The 20,930-nt window shown below is 37.8% G+C and overlaps 1 protein-coding gene across 1 annotated transcript; it reads left to right on the forward strand.

Annotated features, from left to right (window-relative positions):
• Positions 1-7,211: 7,211 nt before the first annotated feature.
• On the forward strand, positions 7,212-17,883 carry CLEC1B (C-type lectin domain family 1 member B). Its single transcript, XM_040235133.1, has 6 exons — positions 7,212-7,377; positions 8,205-8,303; positions 9,398-9,511; positions 9,678-9,829; positions 14,912-15,018; positions 17,660-17,883. Exons 1-6 carry the CDS (start codon positions 7,314-7,316, stop codon positions 17,802-17,804), a joined length of 681 nt encoding a protein of 226 aa, XP_040091067.1. The 5' UTR covers positions 7,212-7,313; the 3' UTR covers positions 17,805-17,883.
• Positions 17,884-20,930: the final 3,047 nt, after the last annotated feature.

A 20,930-nucleotide genomic window follows, 5' to 3' on the forward strand; every position in this document is an offset into this window, starting at 1 on the left:
AATATGAGCAAAAGTTAAATCAAACAAATAATTACAAAAATGAGAACTTGAGCATTCCCTGATGGTCCAGAGGTTAAAACTTGGAGCTTTCATTGCCGTGGACCTGGGTTCCATCTTTGGTTGGCGAACTGAAATCCTGGGAAATAAAATTCTGAAAGCTGCATTGCCATAAATAAATAAATAATAAATATTAGCTGACCAATTAAAAAAAAGGGAGAGCTCAAGGTTGTTTTTCTTTGTTTTGGACTTTCATTAAATTTTGCAAAGATGGAGTTCTTGTTTTCATTTCCCTAATTCTTTCATATGCCTTAAAGTTCCCTTAAAAAGTAATTAATATTTTACTATCTTATATGGGACAATACTTTGGTAAAACAGTGATGAAGAATCTCACCTGGTTCTGAATTATTTCTATAATGAAGATTGACCCTACATACTTTCTACTATTAAGATCCTTAAATGCTATATTATCTATTATTCATTGATTTTAGAAATTACTGCCTATACTTTTCTCCCTTAAAAATTTCCAGCATCTCTGCCTTCCCTGGTGGCTCAATTGTAAAGAATATGCCTGCCAACAAAGGAGACATGGGTTAGATCCCTAGTTTAAGAAGATCCCACATGTCCTAAACCCTGGGCCTCAACTATTGAGCCTGCGCTCTAGAGCCCAGGAGCCAAAACCACTGAGCCCATGTTCTGCAACTACTGACGCCCTTGTGCCCTAGAACTTGTGTTCCACAAGAAAGGAAGCCGCTGTATTGAGAAATCTGTGCGCTGCAACTAGAAAGTTGCCCCCACTCACCACGACTAAAGGAAAGCCCATGCAGCAATGAAGAACCAGCACAGCCAAAAATAAGTAAATGAAATAAATAAGATTAAACAACAAAAAAAAAAATCCCTGCCTCTCAATAGCACTTTGTGCCAGATTATACTAGCAAATAACACTGCTTGTTGCAATCATCTACAGTTTCTAGGACATCTCTCCTCATTTTTTTTTAACCATTTTTCGACTGTCTTAAATCTCCTCATTCACCTCTATTCCTGTCATGAATGAAGTCACTCAGTCGTGTCCGACTCTTTGCAACCCCGTGGACTGTAGCCCACCAGGCTCCTCCGTCCATGGGATTCTCCAGGCAAGAATACTGGAGTGGGTTGCCATTTCCTTCTCCAGGGGATCTTCCTGACCCAGGGATTGAACCCAGGTCTCTCGCATTGCAGGCAGACGCTTTAACCTCTGAGCCACCTGCCCTGAGTGTCTATTCCTGTCATGATCATCAGTAATTTCAGGGCTCTTGTAGGTGAAATTCCAATACCCTGTGCGCTCAGATACTGGATTTACTTCCAGTAACCTTGACCACCCCCACAAATTAGTCACTCATTATGGTGATCATATATTAAAGCTATGCTTTTCTTTACTGTAGTTACTAGCCACATATGACAGTTTAAACTTCTATGAATTAAAATTAAAAAGTCATTTCCTCAGTCATTCTAGTCATAATTCAAATAGAATTTTCAGGCTGAACACACAAAAAAATGAACAGCCCTTTCCCAGCTGTTTCACTGTACTTCTCCATTTCAGTAAATGAAAACTTTACACTCAACAGTTTCTCAGCCAAAAACTTAAAATCACTTTGACTTCCCCTGTGGCTTTCAGATGAATTAAACCCATGAGAAAATACTGTTCATTGCAGAAAATAAGGGAACATAGGCATTAAACATAGAAATATTGTTCACTTGGGATACATTAAACGAAATAATGAGTTTACATGACAGAAAATTGTGTTCTTGTTTTTCATTCTTCCATGATCATTCCATTCCCGTATATTATTCTTATTTCAGAGTACGCTTTTAAAGAGGGACCTATATTGGATAGTGCCCAGAGAATGAGGACAGGCATAGGAATTAATTAAAAATTATTTACAAAAAGAAATGGACTAAAGTGAAAAATAAACTGGAGGTATCAGACCTAAAGAAAAGATAAAGCAAAAGCAACAGTAACAAAAATGACCACTGGGTGGAGCCAAAGGATGAATATTGGAAAAAATTTATTTTAATGTATATTTATCCAATCAAGGTAATAAAATATTTTGTTTAAACTAAAGGGCTATGCGGAGAAGGCAATGGCAACCCACTCCAGTACTCTTGCCTGGAAAATCCCATGGACGAAGGAGCCTGGTAGGCTGCAGTCCACGGGGTCTCGAAGAGTCGGGCACGACTGAGCGACTTTACTTTCACTTTTCACTTCAATGCATTGGAGAAGGAAATGGCAACCCCACTCCAGTGTTCTTGCCTGGAGAATCCCAGGGACGGTGGGCTGCCGTCTATGGGGTCGCACAGAGTCGGACACGACTGAAGCGACTTAGCAGCAGCAGCAGCAGCAAAGGGCTATGAAGACAGACTGATTGATTCAAATCCAGAACATTTGATCAACATTTACAAAAGTCCAGTGACTTTTGGCAAGTCCCTTAATCTCTGTACTTTATTTTTCTTATTAGTAAAATCGGCATAAAATCTTCCACAAGGGTAATTAAGTAAGGCAAATAGGAGTAATAACAAATGGTATCACTATTATACCAGAATTAACCTTAAATTATTCTGGATGCTCTTAAAAGTGGAAGCTTTTGCACAACAAAGAAAACCAGTGACAAAACACAAAGACAGGCTACTAAGTGGGAGAAAATACTTGAGAAATATTGGTGATGGATAAGGGGTTAATAGCCAAAATATATAAAGAGCTCATACAACTCAATATTTATTTATTTATTTTTCCAACTCAATATTTAAAAAGAGACAACTTGATTCAAAAATTGACAGAATAGACCTGAATAGACATTTTTCCAAAGAAGATGCAGTGATGGCCAACAAGCACATAAAAAATGCTCAACCCCTCTAGTCATCAGGGGAAATACAAATCAGACCACAGTGAGACATCACCTCACACCTGTCAGAATGGCTATCAACAAAGAGACCGCAAATAGGAAATGTCGGTGAGGATGTGGAGAGAAGGGAACCCTCCTCACCGTGGTGGGAATGTAAATGCAAATTGGTGAAGCCACTAACAGTACAGAGGTTTCTCAGAAAACTGAAAAATAGAACTACCACAGGATCCAACAATTCCACTCGGGAATATATCGAAGCAAAAACACTAATTTGAAAAGACACAGAACTCCAATGTTCATAGCAGTACTATTTACAATAGCCAAGATACAGAAGCAACCTAAGAGTCAATCAACAGATGAATAGATAAAGATGTGGTGCAAACTTGTCTAAGTCACTTCAGTCGTGTCTAACTCTTTGCAACCCCGTGGTCAGTAGCCCACCAGGCTTTGTCCATGTGATTCTCCAGGCAAGAATACTAGAGTGGCTGCCATTTCCCTTTCCAGAGGATCTTCCCAACCCAGGGATTGAACCCATGCCTCTCAAGGCTCCAGCACTGCAGGTGGATTCTTTACCACTAAGCCACCAGGGAAGCCCAAAGATGTGGTGTGTGTATATATATATACATTTCAATTTAGGTACATATGATATATACCACATTATATATACATGCATATATACACACAAAATGAAATACTACAGCCATAAAAAGAAACAAAATTCTGCTGTTTTCAACACTGTGGATGGACTTGGAAAGTTTTATGCTTAGTGAAATAAATCAGACAGAGAGAGACCAATATCAAAAGATATCACTTGTATGTGCAATCTAAAAGTTCAAATGAATGCGTATAATGAAATAGAAACACATCTGTAGATATAGAGAACAAACTAACAGTTACCGGTAGGGAGGGGCCAGAGAGGAGAGGCACATTACAGGTATAGGACTAAGAGATACAAACTTCTATGTATAAGATCGATAAATCACAAGGGTATATTGTACAGCATAGGAAAATATAGACATCAATTTGTAATAACTTTATTACAAGTATAATCTATAAAAACATTGAATCTCCATTTTGTACACCTTAAAAAATAATATTGTAAATCAACTGAACTTCAGTTTAAAAAATGGAAAAATGTTGTGCAATTCTCCAGCCCTCTTCTAGTCGAGTTTAAACAAATCAGTTCAAATGAGCACAACCAGAGTTTGCCAGAAGCCTCACCAGTAAGGCTCTATTATAAGACTCTTTTCATAGCCCCTGTGATATCTGAAATAGTCTAGCTCTTTCCTTTCTTTCCTCTTTTGCTATCTGCATTCACCACCCTCCACTAGAACATAACCTCAATAAGAACACAACTCTCATATGTTTCTTTTACCACTTAATCCCCCAGAAAATAGAACAGTGCTTAAGACATATACACAGTGATCAGTGGATACACATTCAACTGACTGGTTAACTGTCCTTGAAATGTAAGTTTTACAGTGATTTTAATAGGATGCCTTGTATCCCAATATACTATGACATAAATTTTCAGTTCAAATATGCTTGATCAGTTCACATCCCTCAAACACAGAATACAGCATACTCCAAATTTCACTAGCTTTGTGTCAGATGTGTGCCCGCTCGGATAAACATTCCCCTTTCCTTCTCTTTTCTTATGCAACGTGCCTTTTCTTCAAATCTTATCTATTTCATTTGATAAGATGTGGAGGAGGGCATGCCAACCCTCTCCAGTATTCTTGCCTGATGAATCCCACAGACAGAGGAGCGTGATGGTCTACAGTCCATGGGATCAGAAAGAGTCGGACATGACTGAAGTGACTTAGCATGTACATTCCATTTGATTGTTATCTAATGTTCTTACAGGGATTTTGCACACACGTGCATGATGAACATCTCAGTCAGTGTTGTGAAGGTGATCTAATACATTTTCCCCCTTTCATTTTCTCTCTTGTGTGTAAACAGAAGCTCTGTTACAGTTATCATCTGATAATTACGCATTACTTAACTTATTCACTTTCAGTTCAGTTCAGTCGCTCAGTCCTGTCCGACTCTGCGACCCCATGAATCGCAGCACGCCAGGCCTCCCTGTCTATCACCAACTCCCGGAGTTCACTCAGACTCACATCCATTGAGTCCGTGTGGCCATCCAGCCATCTCATCCTCTGTCGTCCCCTTCTCCTCCTGCCCCCAATCCCTCCCAGCATCAGAGTCTTTTCCAATGAGTCAACTCTTCTCATGAGGTGGCCAAAGTACTGGAATTTCAGCTTTAGCATCATTCCTTCCAAAGAAATCCCAGAGCTGATCTCCTTCAGAATGGATTGGTTGGATCTTCTTGCAGTCCAAGGGACTCTCAAGAGTCTTCTCCAACTCCACAGTTCAAAAGCATCAATTCTTTGGCGCTCAGCCTTCTTCACAGTCCAACTCTCACATCCATACATGACCACAGGAAAAACCATAGCCTTGACTAGACGGACCTTAGTCGGCAAAGTAATGTCTCTCCTTTTGAATATGCTATCTAGGTTGGTCATAACTTTTCTTCCAAGGAGTAAGCGTCTTTTAATTTCATGGCTGCAGTCACCATCTGCAGTGATTTTGGAGCCCAAAACAATAAAGTCTGACACTATTCCCACTGTTTCCCCATCTATTTCCCATGAAGTGATGGGACCAGATGCCATGATCTTCGTTTTCTGAAAGTTGAGCTTTAAGCCAATTTTTTCACTCTCCTCTTTCACTTTCATCAAGAGGCTTTTTAGTTCCTGTTCACTTTCTGCCATAAAAAATAACACTCATTCCACTTTTCTGACTTCCTCTCCTCCTTCTGGCTTCTCCTTCTTTCTTTTTTACACATCCTCTATCCATCATTACCAAAACAAACCAGAAGCAATATTGTAACAAATTCAATAAGGACTTTTTAAAAAGAGGTAATTTATGTAAAAATAAATCTCTAAAATATTAAACAAAGGTTTTTATTCCAAATGCAAACTCATCAGGCTACTTGGAATAAAAACTTCAGCTGTACTTTCCTAAGCCAAGAGAAGAAGGAGCATTACTCAAGTAGAGAAGAATTTTTAAAAGATATGAAAAAGTTATGGAATATATATACACTGCTGCTGCTGCTGCTGCTGCTAAGTCTACTATGCATAAAATAGGTAAGCAAGAGTCTACTAAAAAAATATGCAAGTAGAAATAAAGTGTCAGTGGCAGGCCTTGTGGGGTGACTGAGAAACTTCTGCAAACCTCTGGATTTTGGAGAAGGGAAAAGAAAAGCATCTATCTACCACTTTTTCCTGCAGTTCTCCACTTAATTTTTGCTGAGTAATTCAGCTTGCATTTATGGGGTATGTAGAGAGAGGAAGCAGAATTAAGACTAACGTTATCAGGCCTCCTTTGACCCTGAGAGTCTCTGTACTCACCCAACATACTTCTAACACCACAAAACCACACTTGATAGATACAAATAAAGGCAAATATATTCTCATGAAACATAGATCCAAGCAAGAGATGCTCAGCCTATTGTTAAAGTTATCATTACTGGCAATTTAAAGTGAAAGTCTGATAGTCTCTCAGTTGTGTCCGACTCTTTGAGACCCCCCTGGTCTGTCAGTGGGATTCTCTAGGCAGGAATACTGGAGTGGGTTGCCATTCCCTTCTCTCAGTATCTTCCCAACCCAGGGAATCAAACCAGAGTCTCCAGCAATGTAGGCAAATTTTTTTTTTTCACCATCTGAGCTACCAGGAAAACCTGGTTTAAAGTGAAAACATTACTAAAAGACAATATATCAATTTTATTTTATTTCACTGTATTAGATTGTTTTCCTTTGCTGCATAAACCTAACCCATATAAATCCTGCCTCATGTGGATTTCTTGATTTTTTAAAAACTTTTACATGCAAAAGATGCAATAATTCAGAAGAATTCTAGGCCATAATTAGACATTCTAACACAAGACCATGGAACATCAAATATAGCTCTTCTTAGATCAAATTATATCAGACTCATTTATCACAGAGAGATAAACTCTTTATCTGATGATATTTTATTTATGAATTTTCATTAGAAGTCAGTCTGCTTAAACAACATGATTTGCATTCTGCTGAGGTTAAGATGAAGCATGAACTTTTGTTCTTGGAAAGGATGTACATGATGGAAGATTCAGAATGGAAGCTAAGGAAACAGGAAACAAATGCCATATCTACTCCTTTACCACAAGTTATTATTTTAGTGTTTTTGTGTTCAAGGTCCATGTATCTCTGAGCAGCTATCTAAGGGCTTCCTGGAAAGAAACAAAAAACAAAAAAACATGTGCCCCAACTCATGTGGCTCCAACTTAGCAAACAGAGGAGAATCACAGGCGGGTAGACATTGAGATCATCAGAGTGGACAAATTTTGTGAAACCATTGAACACTGAACTCACTTGCAGCCCAAGGAAAGCCATGCAGGATGAAGATGGATATGTCACCTTAAATATTAAAGCTCAAAAACCAGCTCTGACTTCAGGTAAGAACGCCCAGAGCCAGCAACTTGAAAATGAACTATTGAAATGGTTCTACCCTAGAGTCCTTTTCTCTACTAGTGATAGAAGGTATAGTTTTGTTTTCTTTTCCTGAATGACCCTTTTTCCCAACAGCATTTAAGTGGTATCTGCATAAACTCAGATAGATTTACTTAGAATATAAACAACATAGGTCTTCCCTTGACTCAGTTGGTCAAGTCTGACTTTAATGTGGGAGATCCAGGTTCAGCCCCTGGGTTGGGAAGGTCCCCTGGAGGAGGGCCTGGCAACCCACTCCAGTATTCTTGCCTGGAGAATTCCATGGACGGAAGAGCCTGGTGGGCTATAATCCTTAAAGTTGGACACAACTGAGTGACTAACACTTCACACTTCACATAAACAACAAAGAATACAAGCAGGGCACATTATATTAAGGTTTACAGAGTTAAATGTGGAGGGACTAGAAATCTAGGGGATAAGTGAAGAGAACGTTCAGAAATTCCATTTCCTAAGATGTCAGCAAATGAGTGTGATTCTATAGTTGCTCCTTATCACCACAATTGTTTATATGGTTGGGCACAAAATAAAGAGAAATACAAACACACAAGACCTTAGCAGCTAGTTACATTCTGACTCAGAGAGAAGTCCAGTGGGAGTGGGAATGGAGCAGGTTGTGTTTACTGTTGGTGATCACCATGGGAGCAAAGGCAAGATGGACCGAAGAAGCAGTTTATGTCACTTGGAGAATGCTGACAGGGCAGGGATGGGGTGATGCTGTCCAATAGCTATGCCATGCTGCCTGCCCTCTGACATCTTTATTGTATGCCCACAGTGGATCCTGCTTCCTCCCCTTTGTGGCGTGTGATGGCTTTGGCTCTGCTGGTCTTATGCATGGGGATGGTTGTTGGGCTGGTGGCTCTGGGGCTTATGTGTAAGTATTGACTTTTTCCTAATGATGTGACATACCGAAGTGTCCTGGTGTATGTCACTAAGCCTAATTGTCACTATTTGTATATTTGTCACCACACCAATCATCCTATGCTTAGGGGCCAGGACGCTCTCAGTAAGGAAGAATTCTGACCTTTACCTTCTGATTAAAATTAAATTTTAGATTAAATTAATTGGGCTTCTCTGATGGCTCAGATGGTAAAGAATCTGTCTACAATGTGGAAGACTCAGATTCAATCCTTGGGTCAGAAAGATCCCCTGGAGAAGAAAATTACAACTTGCTCCAGTATCCTTGCCTGAGAAATTCCATGGATAGAGGAGCCCGGTGGGCTGCAGTCCATGGTATCTCAAAAGAGTCAGACATAACTGAGCTAATAAACAATAACAAATCTTTATAATGTATAATTGTTCATATACTGTTTATTTTTCCATAAGATATTTTAGAATATTTCATTCACCACCTTTGATTGATTTCAATGTCGCTGTACTTTGAGCACAACAAGAATGAATATTCTGGTATTACATGGAAGAATAATAATAGAGGTCATTCACCTCTGTGAAACGCACTTAGAAGTTTGTGTTCAAGGAAAAATCAAAACAGCCACTTTGGGCATACGATTTAATCATGGCATGTTCTTACTTGTGATTATCTCCTTCAAGTATTGACAGTTCTTTTTTTTTTATTTTTATTTTTTATTTTTGGAGAACCCTCAGCTGCCATTCTTCACAGTACTTAATGTGTTCTTTTTTAATTATTATTATTTTACTTTACCATTTTACCCTGATCACTTTTCAGCACTCATCTACTCATATATCTCCTGGAGGAGGAAATGGCAACCCACTTCAGTATTCTTGCCTAGAAAATTCCGTGGACAGAGGTACTGAGTGGCCTATAGTCCATTAGTTTGCAAAGAGTTGGACACAACTGGGTGACTGAGCACACACACACTACTTATATGTATTCAGTAAATACTTCATAGATTGATAACTCTACTGAATTTAAAGTTCATAGAGAGGACATTTTTGCATCACACTTTTTATTCTAATTACAAATGATTGTCTAATGTTTCCATCTAGCTGTCATGCAGCAAAACTACCTACAAGCCGAGAATGAAAATCTCTCAGGAACTCTGAAAATGTTAGTAAAGAAGGTCTGCCAAGATTTAATACAACTATCAGGACAAAAGGAAAGTAAGTATGGTTTGTTAACCTCTTCATCTCCCCTAACTCTGGAGTATTTTTTTTTTTTTTGATGCTATCTGTAAAGAATCTTGAGATATGCAGGAAACAATGAAGATGAGGAAAAAGTTAACTTAATTCAGAATGAAAGGGATCCTATGCTTGGTTTCTCCTCAAGGTCATAAGTGCAACCCATGTGACACACACTGGCGATACTATGGAGACAGTTGCTATGGATTCTTCAAGCACAACCTGACATGGGAAGAGAGTAAGAAGTACTGTATTGACGTAAATGCTACTCTTGTGAAGATCACCAGCAAGAGCATCCTGGTAAGGATATTTCTATGTCAAATATCTTGGGAGTGATAAGGAGATAAATCTCAAAGGAGACAAATCTTCAGCATTTTTCTTTTTTTCACATGTCTATGTTGTCCAGTTTTTTCTCATCTGAGCAGTTCATCAAGCTCGGTAAAAATTACAACCTTTGAGAGTAGACACTATTTAAATAGAACTAACGAAACTTTGAGTTCTGGTATTATCTCTGCAACAAAAGTTAAGATAATTTCTTAGTTTCCTTAACTCTATTTATGAATTCAAAAAAGAATCTGGAAGTATAAAGAAACTCAATCTGATTGTGAAATATAAATATCAGTGTTATCCCAACATAACATGCCTTCTCAGTTTTTGCTAAGTTGTTGACTCTTTGAATGAACCATGGTGCAAATTCTGTCTTTTCACAGATTCTCCCAGACATAGTTTTATTAATTTAAAGTAATAGTTTAAATTATTTTTTATTGGAGTACAGTTGCTCTGATTTACAATAGTGTGTTAGTTTCTACTGCACAGCAAAATGAATCACTCTATGTATACATGTATTCCCTCCCTTTTGGATTTCTTTCCCATTCAGGTCATTACAGTGCATTGAGTAGAGTTCCCTGTGCTAAGTAGAATCTAGAAAGATGGTATCGCTGATCTTATCTGAAAAACAGAAACAGAGACACAGATGTAGAGAACAAATGTATGGATACCAAGGTGGGAAAGGAGGTGGTGGGAGGAATTGGGAGACCGGGATTGACTCAGTTGAAAACATTTTAAAACATTTCTCCTCTTCCACATTTCCCTCTTTGACAGCTTCTAACAAAAGCTCTTTCCAAGCAAAACACATTCACATTCACTACTGCACTCTCCCTTTTTGTAAATCTTGGGAGCAAGCCAGGAGCCAAGAATTGGAGTTTCCCTTCTACCCAATAACAGTTTGTCAAAACATTGTTGTTCAATTGCTTGGACAGTCCAATTCTTTGAGAGCCCGTGGACTGCAGCACGCCAGACTTCCCTATCCTTCACCATCTCCCAGAGCTTTCTCAAATTCATGTCCATCGAGCCAGTGATGACATCCAACCATCTCATCCTCTATTACACCTTCTCTTCCTGCCTTCAGTCTTTCCCAGCATCAGGGTCTTTTCCAATGAGTCAGTTCCTGGCATCAGATGGTCAAAATATTGGAGTTTCAGCTTCAGCATCAGTCCTTCCAATGAATATGCAGGGTTGATTTCCTTTAGGATTGACTAGTTTGATATCCTTGCAGAAGGGACTCAAGAGTCTTCTCCAACACCACAGTTCAAAAGCGTCAGTTCTTTGGTACTCAGTTTTCTTTATGGTCCAACTCTCACAGCCATACACGACTACTGGGAAAACCATAGCTTTGACTAGATGGACCTTTGTCGGAAAACTAATGTCTGCTTTCTAACAAGCTGTCTAGGTTTGTCATAGCTTTTCTTCCAAGGAGGAAGTGTCTCTTGATTTCATGGCTGCAGTCACCATCCGCAGTGATTTTAGAGCCCAAGAAAATAGTCTTTCACTGTTTCTATCATTTCCCCATCTATATGCCATGAAGTGATGAGACTGGATGCCATGATACTCATTTTTTGAATGATGAGTTTTAAACCAGCTTTTTCACTCTCCTCTTTCACTTCAATCAAGAGACACTTACATATGTGTGTATATATATATACATATATGCATATTTTTAATCTTTTTATTTTGTATTGAGGTATAACCCATAAACAACATTGTGTAGTTTTAGGTGAACAGTGAAGGGACTCAGCCATTACATATACATGGAAGCACATATCTTTTAAAAGGCAGAAATTGTTTATTGTATTTATCCCACAATTTGAATATAGTAATTATTCACATTTTTGCATATTAAAATGAAATCAAATGTAAATGGAAATAGATCATGATTTGGGTTCTATGCAGACAGAGATTCAATAGAATTCAAATATTTAGGCAAGTCATTTTCTTTTCTTTTTTTTTTATTTTGATTCAAAGCATTTATTAATTCAAACTTTACAACGGTTTTACAAGGATTTTTTTGGTTTTGTTTTTGTTTTGTTTTGTTTTGTTTTTCTCTTCATTTTACAGTGATGAGATTAATGCACAAGGAAATAAAGTAATTGCCCAATTTCCCACGTTCCCACATAAAAGGGCTTTTATGATTTGAGCTCAGGAAGTCTGGCTCCAAAACCCACAGGGCAGGTTTCCATTCTCTGCTGCTAAGTCACTTCAGTCATGTCCGACTCGGTGCAACCCATAGAGGGCAGCCCACCAGGCTCCCCCGTCCCTGGGATTCTCCAGGCAATAACACTGGAGTGGGTTGCCATTTCCTTCTCCGATGGCAAGTCATTTTCTATAGAACTGCCCGGGTCCAGCCCCCGCAGGATCCAGGGGAACCTGAAGGAAAAACGGCGTAGGCGGATGATTTAGAGAGAGATAAAGAAAGAATATTGTAGATAACAAAATAGAGGAGAGAAAGAGGCTGATATTCCTTGGTTTACATAGAAAGCCAATAAAACTTCGAGACAAGTTTTCCCTGTTCACGGAGGCCACAGGTGCCTTCCCGGTCTCCCGAGGGAGTGAAGACGCAGAACGTCTTCCCGTTCAGGTCTTAGAAACCCGGGCAGATAAGTGAACGCAGGGAGCCTCTATGCTCCAAGGGATCAGCCTGAAAAAGAAAGTGAGAGAAAAAAAAGAGAAAAAAGAAAAACACAGGGTGACCAAGCTTCTTCAAGCGAGGCTCAATAGCTTTATTTTTAAAAGGTACTTTTATACCTTGTCTTATACATAGAGGGAAATAAAAGATGCAAAGTCATAGAGTCAGCACAAACATTACATCTGTTTTGTCTTTATCGAAACCAGGATTTCTCTGCAAACCTTTCCCATAAACAATATTGTGTACATTATCTTCTGGCCTTGGAGGCCTGTGAACATTTTATGACCCTCTTTTGATAAAGGCTTCTCAACCAGAAAACTTATTTTCCCTTAAAATGTTTTTTCTTATATTTCTAATCTATGTCAGCCTCAAAAAGTATTAAACAGAGTTACATTCTCATGAAACAAAGGTGCAGTGAGTTACAAGAAAGAACCAATTAGCTCAAAAGTCTGATGTGGTTAATTCCAAGGCTACACTTGTTTTTCTTACTTTCCAACTATGTTAACTAATGCACTCCCAGGTCCACAGTGGATGAGAGATATGGGAACTTAGCAACAAGCATTGGCCCAATAATGAAATCCTATGCCTAGCACTACTCTAATAACTTTTAACTCTTTAAAAGGCTCTATGTTTTAGGCTTTCCATGCCTCTCACAGTTGGGAGGATGTAAATAGTCATATGTGTAGCTGCAAGAGTCTGGATATACCTGCCAAGCAAGCTATAATGCTAACAGAGGGGTTTTGATTGGAAATATTCCTCTCATGTCCAGGAGACTTATTAGCTATAGCCCTAAGTTAATTTTCTCCAGAGAAAGGTGGTCAGGGTTAGCCCCCTGTTAATGTCAGAGGAGTTGGTGAAAGTCATGAAATAGTGAAACAGACAGATTCTGGTTTTGGGGTAGATGCTCAAGAAAGCCTAGGGAGCCCATTGAGTCCTGAAGCCTTGCTTAACCAGTAACTGACCAGAAAAGAGGAAATTAACCCAGTGACATATATGCTCATTTGTATGTCCTATTATTCTAACTTGCTGTACCAAATATTTGCTCTTCTTGTGGGCTCAGCCTCATAGAGAAGATACTCAGATAAATTAATTTCTTTCAAATCAGACAAAATAAGAGAGTGCCTTAAAATCTCAATTCTATTACAAGAAGGTTAATTAGAGACTAAACATGTCTTCTCAAGTCTTATTGCTATAGGCCAATATCATGTTGAAGATGTACAATTAAAAGAAGTAGTGTAATTTTGGAGGAATAAAAAATAGTTGAATTTTGGGCAGAACTTCAGGTAGAATCTATCTGTCAATTCTATAGTGAAGTATATAATGTGGATGTATTTTAAAGAAAAAAAAGTTAATAGATACATGACAAGTAGCTCACATTTAAGAAATAAATGACTCTCATGAAATCTCTCTCATGAAATGCCATCTTGTGCTTCATGTTCCTGCCAAGATGCTCAAGCCATTTTTATTTGCCAAGAGCATGTTCTCATCTATTTTTTCCTGGGAGGTATGCGAGCATGTGAACATTTGACCTTCTTCTAATTTTGCTACCCATAGATTGATTGATTGATTGATCCATCCATTAATTCAACACATTCCAGGACTTGAACCTGTGTGTTAGTAAAACCTACAAAAATTCTTAGCTTCATGGAACATTATTCCAGTTGGAGCAACAGGCAATGAACAAAATAAATAAGTATTACTGCATTTAGTCACTAAGTCATGTCCGACTCTTTGAGACCCCATGGATTGTAGCCTGCCAGGCTCCTGTCTATGGGATTTCCCAGGCAAGAATACTAGATGGGTTGCTGTTTCCTTCTCCAGGGGATCTTCCCAACCCAGGGATCAAACCCCTGTCTCCTGCATTGCTGGTGGATTGTTTACCACTGTGCCACCAGGGAAACCCATATAGTACAGTTAATAGAGATAATTTCAAAGTAAAAAATTGTAGATGTATGTCATTTGTACATCCTTTTGAGAAAGACATCTCTTTTATCCAGTCAACTAAAAAAAATTGATATTTCTATATGAAGATTTTGTAGATAAGCTAAGCAATGAAACCAAAGCAAGCAGAGCTTAATTCTAGGGAATATAAAATTTCATCAACAATGTATTTTTCATTTTCCTTCTCATATGTGGTACTTTATTTGGGATTCTAACCTTCAATTGATGGAACATAAACATATAGGATTATTAGAATATTATCTATCTTGTTTACAGTTTTTCCCTATATCCTACAAGTATTTTTATGCTAAAACAAGTAAACTTGGTATAATTCTAAATATCAAATATAATCAGTTAGCATTAATATAGACATATAATCCATTGTTTCGTCCAGAGTCTTATCATGAAGTTTTTCCTTTATACCATTATAAGAACTGTAGAAACACTCTGACCATTATAATTATTTGTGTTTGCAATAGCAATATCTCAATAGCAGGACTGGATTAATTCGTTGGATTGGATTGTCCCGCCAGAAATCCAGTGACGTCTGGAGGTGGGAAGATGGCTCAGTTCTTTCCGAAACTGTGTAAGTCATTGGACACTCAGGACACAAGGCACAACTAGGAATTTTTATTCCTGAGATCCTCTCTGCTCTTGAGTACAAGTTACTTAAAAGCTGGGAAGTGGCTCTGTGTTGTACTATGTGTTACAAAGGTGATGACTGAGTTACTTACTCCCTAATCCTAACAAGAGAGTGCTTGCAATTAGATTCTATTTTCTGACTCTCCCATTCTCTGCTTTTCATCTAAGTCGTAATCCACCCCTATTCCTGATACTTTTTTTCCCACTTGTTTCTACCCTTAACTTTACCATTGAACATTTTACATGTGTGTTTGGTTTTGTTTTGTTTTGTTTTGTTTTGTTTTTTGTAGCATGATCTGATTCTCTTCACATATTTTGAGAACAAAATTTTCATCCTTATAATTTATAGTTGGAACGTATTACTTTGAGTCTTTTTCTGACTTTTCAGTATCATTTTCCCTTGTCTACTACCTTAGGTGGCTTCCCTGAGAGCTCAGTGCATAATGAATCCACCTGCAATGCAGGAGACCCTGGTTTGATTCCCGACTTGGGAAGATTCTCTGGAGAAGGGATGAGCTACCCACTCCAGTATTCTTGGGCTTCCCTTGTAACTCGGCTGGTAAAGAATCCACCTGCAATGAGGGAAACCTGGGTTCAGTCCTTGGGTTGGGAAGATCCTCTGAAGAAGGGAAAGGCTACCCACTCCAGTATTCTGGCCCTAGAGAATTCCATGGACTATACAGTCCATGGGGTCTCAAAGAGTCGGACATGACTGAACAACTTTTACTTTCTACCTCAGAGGTCTCCAAGAATCAGGCACATTATCAATTACAAGAGGATTCTAAAATCTATGTCAAAAGGCTCTAACCTTCTACAGACAATCCAGGCAAAAGGAACAATTACACTGAGTATGGCAAAACCAATACAATATTGTAAAGTAATTAACCTCCAATTAAAATAAATAAGTTTATATCTGAAAAAAATATGATTTTCTAATCTCCAGTCACCTTTGTTCACATTGTGCAATGTCTCTCCATTTAAAATGTAAATTGACAACCCAAACTTGCATAATTTGATCATTACTTAATTTTTAATTAATTCATTCAACAGATACTTATTAAATTTTTATTATGGACAGAACTCAAGAGTACTAGGAGTACAAGCAAGCTTCTTCATAGATCTGGACTTTACATTTATCGCTTGCTGACTTTTCACAATAGTTCAGGCACACTGGTGACCCCTCTGTTCTTTCAAAACATTAAACATGTTTTGTGGTCTTAAGGTTTTGTACCTGCTATTTCCTTCTAGAATCCCCTCCTCCGTGGCAGGCTCCCTGTTGTCACTCAAGTCTGTTTAAACATCATTTTCTCAATGAGACCATCATTAATTACTAAACTAAACTAGCCTCCCTCCACCGCATCCACTCAAGTCTATCACATCACACTGTTCCATTATTACTTTTACCAGTCTCTGAGATTTTCTTTTTATTTGTTGGCTTCTTACCAACATTCCCTCACTAAAATGTAAGTTCCCCAGTAGAAAAGACCTTATGTTTTGTTTGTCCCTCTGTTAGCAGCACATGAACAAGTTTGGCATGTAACAGGTATCCCATGCTCGTGCTTGTGCTTGTACTAACTCAGTCATGTCCAACTCTTTGTGACCTTGTGGACTGTAGCCCACCAGGCTCCTCTGTCCTTGGGATTCTTCAGGCAAGAATACTGGAGTGGGTTGCCATTTCCTCCTGCTGGGGATCTTCCTGACCCAGGGATTGAACCTGAGTCTCCTGAGTCTTCTGCATTGGCAGGGGGGATTCTTTACCACTGAGCCACCTAGGTATCCCACAGATATAGGCAAATGAATTAATAAATATCCATTCTTTGTCCTCTTGTTATAGCAGTGTAGCAGGAAATATAGACAAGTGAACAAGCAATTATAATGCAGTCTTATATCTGTTACCCTTTAACATAAATCCTCATTTCAAAAATAACTAATCGACTTACTTTTCCTTGAGCTCATTTCCACCCTGTGTAGGTACTTGTCCGATAGGGCTTCTCTCAATCTAAATTCTGCCCTTCTTTCAAAACAGAACTAAAGCATGATCTTCCATGAAAAGGTGAGAAAGTAAAGCCTTTTTCATCATTTCAGATCCCCATCCATCTTTTCCTCTGGACTCTTATTGTACCTACTGTTCACTTCTACTTAATCTTAAGATATATTAAATTGCTATTGTGTTATTCACATGTGCATACTTCATACTCCAAAGCAGGCTGGAAGTTCCTCAAAGATCTGAATGTTGCTTTTTATTTTTTTCCCTCATACTTCTTATCTTCACTTTGTGCAACAGACTACTTCACACAGAGTTTGACTGAGTGTTAGTCGCTCAGTTGTGTCTGACTCTTTGCGACCCCATGGACTGTAGTCCGCCAGGCTCCTCTGTTTGTGGAATTCTCCAGGCAAGAATACTGGAATGGGTTGCCATTTCCTTCTCCAGGACATCTTCCCAACCCAGAGATCGAACCTGGGTCTCATTCATTGCAAGCAGGTTCTTTACCATCTGAGCCATCAGAGAAGCCCAGACACAGAGTTTGATTGCTGATTGTTTATTTAGCTTTCAAAGGAGCTCATTCTACCTTTTCTATTTACAGGTTGAAGCTTTCTGGAACTGGAACAGAAAATATGAACTGTGCTTATTTTCATAATGGAAAAATTCACCCTACATTCTGTGAGAATAGACATTACTTAATGTGTGAAAGGAAAGCAGGCATAGTAAAGGTGGAACAACTACTTTAATGCAAAGACGGGGCAGAATGTCATGGATAAGTGCTTGATTGGACAATAAAAGATCTGGGTGAAGGAACCATTAGCCACAGAATTGCCTATTTTTCCCTTTTTTTCAGCTTGGAGTCATTATCCATGACTTTGTAGTATCTATCCTACCAAAAACATGTAGTTCCTTCTTTATATAGCCCTTTATACTGAGGAACAGGTTAGTGCCTTCTTTAAACATCCAGAAGCCAGTGTGTGAAGCCATCATTTGTTTCCCAATTGTTCTGTTTCCATTAATTTTCATTCTCCTTGTCTTCCATTCCTAATTATCACAAGATATTCATACTACGATTCACTGCATCTTCAGACATAAATACATACATTTTACATTGAAACAAGAAAAGTTAGGGCTTCACTGACTTAAGCTATGCAAAATATCTAAGTTTGAAGGACAGTATAACATAAGAGAAAGTATACTAAACTTGGAACCAGTAAAATTATTTATTTTTATATTAATTTTTATTGGCGTATAGTTGCTTTACAAAGTTGTGTTAGTTTCTGCTGTACAGCAAAGTGAGTCAGCTCTACATATACATATATTCCCTCTTTTTTGGATTTCCTTCCCATTTAGGTAGCCACAGAGCACTGAGTAGAGTTTCCTGTGCTATACAGTAGGTTCTCATTAGTTGTCTATTTTATATGTAATATCAATAGTGCAAATACATCAATTCCAATCTTCCAATTCATCCCACCCTCCGCATTTCCCCAATTAGTGTCCATATGTTTGTTCTCTACATCTGTGTCTCTATTTCTGCTTTGCAAATAACATCATCTATACTTTTTCCTAGATTCCACATATGTGCATTAATATATAATATTTCTTTTTTTCTTTCTGACTGACTTTGATCTGTATGATAGTCTCTAGAAACATGGATGGAATCAGAATAATTTAGATGGCATGATCACCCAAGTACAACCATGGACCAGTCATGTAACCTCTTAACTTTCATTTTCTCATATTTAAAAATAAGATAACACCTATTATATACCTCATAGTCCTACAACCTAAAATAAAACCTCAGAGTATTAATTATATCTGAAATTCCATGAAAGCAAATGCAATGTTGTTCCTAATTTTTATTCTATGCCTTCAAGCACAGCTCCTGGCTCATAAAAAAAAACAAAAATATTTGCTTCTCATTGTTTGAGACAGTTCCTTAGAAAGCACAGCAATCAGTAAAACACTATACAAATATATAATTTCTATTGAAAGTCTACCTCTGGTCAGACTTAATAGCAATGAGTTTCTGTCCAAGAGAAGAAAAAATTTGCAAGAAAACAAATGGGGCTTGAAAATGAGTAAATGCTAGGTTCACAGGCTAGTTGAACAGCAGGCACAAATGCTTTATCTAGTTCTTTTCCTGACAGTCCTGTGTTTGGTTTTTGCTGAATAACTCATGCAATATTTATAGATATGTGGAAAGAGAGGCACCCTTTAACAGGATAACAGGCAAAATTTTCATTTCTTTTCACAGCTTCCCTAAAGGTACTCTTTATTCTTAAATTTGTGGTATTAAAATTTATGAACATGATTCTCAAAATCTCAGCTAATGTGCTTGTTAAAACATACAGTTCAAACACAAATAGTTATGGTACTCAGTGGGAAGGCTGAGAAGAAAAAGTTTTGTTTCTTGTTTTGTTTTATTGGAATATAATTGCTTTACAAAGTGGTATTAGTTCCTGCTGTACAATGAAGTGAATTAGCTATATGTATTCCCTCCGTGTTGACCCTCCCTCCCATCCAGTTTCACTCATCTGTTATATGGAATAGAGAACTCAACTTGGTGCTCTGTGATAACCCAGAGTCCTATGTTTTTAATAAGTGCTCCAACTTAATTATGACACAAATATCCTTTAATACATCTTGAGAAACACTACTTTACAACTTATTCCCTATCTGCCTGTTGGTAAATTGGTTAGTCTCTTTAAAACTCAGTTTATTCATCTATGAAATGAGTTTAATATTATTACCCTACTTATAAAGTAATTGTGAGGATCATTTAATATAGTGTGTAAAGCATTGAGCAGAGTACCAAGCATACAATTAATACTCCACACATACGTGTAACTTTTATAGCTCTGGACTCTGATATCCAAAGACACTTGATTGTTTTGCTTTAAATAACCAATAAACAAGCAGATTTGGCAGGAGGAGGGACACTGAGGAAAAACAGAAATATTAAGGATTCTGCTGCTACTTCAAATATCTTGAGATTCAGCTTTGGAGCATAATGTCATTATTTTCCTGTTTTCACTTGTCTGTTTAGAGAGTACAAATTCGAACTAATAATTGAGAAAATCAAATTATTAGTTCCAAAGATCAGCCATATCTCTGCAATTTTGTGTTTTATCTATCCCCAATGGAAAAGCACAGATTTTATATCACTATATATGACTGAATTGTAAAGAATAATATTTTAGTGGATGAAAAAATTATAATTAAAAAATGTAAACCAATCAAACCATACCTACAAAGATTCTTTTTCTCTGATACTCATACCAAAAATATCTTGTACATGAAGTCAGAATAGCTTGGATTTTAGTAGCACAGTTTCTGTGATCAGCTCACCCAGTTTACATACTAACTCTTCCACTTAATACATGAATGAATTTGGGTAAATATTTTGACTTGTCCATGCCTCTATTTGCAGTTTAGTTACAACATACTAATAATAGTAACTATTTCACAGAACTGTTGTGATAATCAAAGTAATGCATGTAAAAGACCTTCAATAAATACTTCAAAAGTACTTGGAACAATAAGACAGTATGATTAAAAACATTAAAAGCAATACAAGTAACATATTAATCTTTGGTTAAGAGAGTCCAGTGCTTTTCCCAAAGTGATTTATCAGAGAATATACCATATTGGGAACAAACTAGATCTTTCTGAGCCTGATATTTAGTGAGGATGAAATTCGAGAGCCCCTGGAAATTAATGTCTGTCACTGAAGTTCCATTTCTTCATTCCTGACATGACTCTTAATGCATATTTTTCATGTTTATTGTCTCTTCCTCTTTGTCACCTCAAGAAAGAAACTGCCCCACTGAAAAAGACTGAAGGGAGTTAAGTCACATTATTTTTTATGT

Source organism: Oryx dammah, unplaced genomic scaffold (assembly GCF_014754425.2).
Source record: "Oryx dammah isolate SB20612 unplaced genomic scaffold, SCBI_Odam_1.1 HiC_scaffold_29, whole genome shotgun sequence".
Taxonomy (NCBI): domain Eukaryota; kingdom Metazoa; phylum Chordata; class Mammalia; order Artiodactyla; family Bovidae; genus Oryx; species Oryx dammah.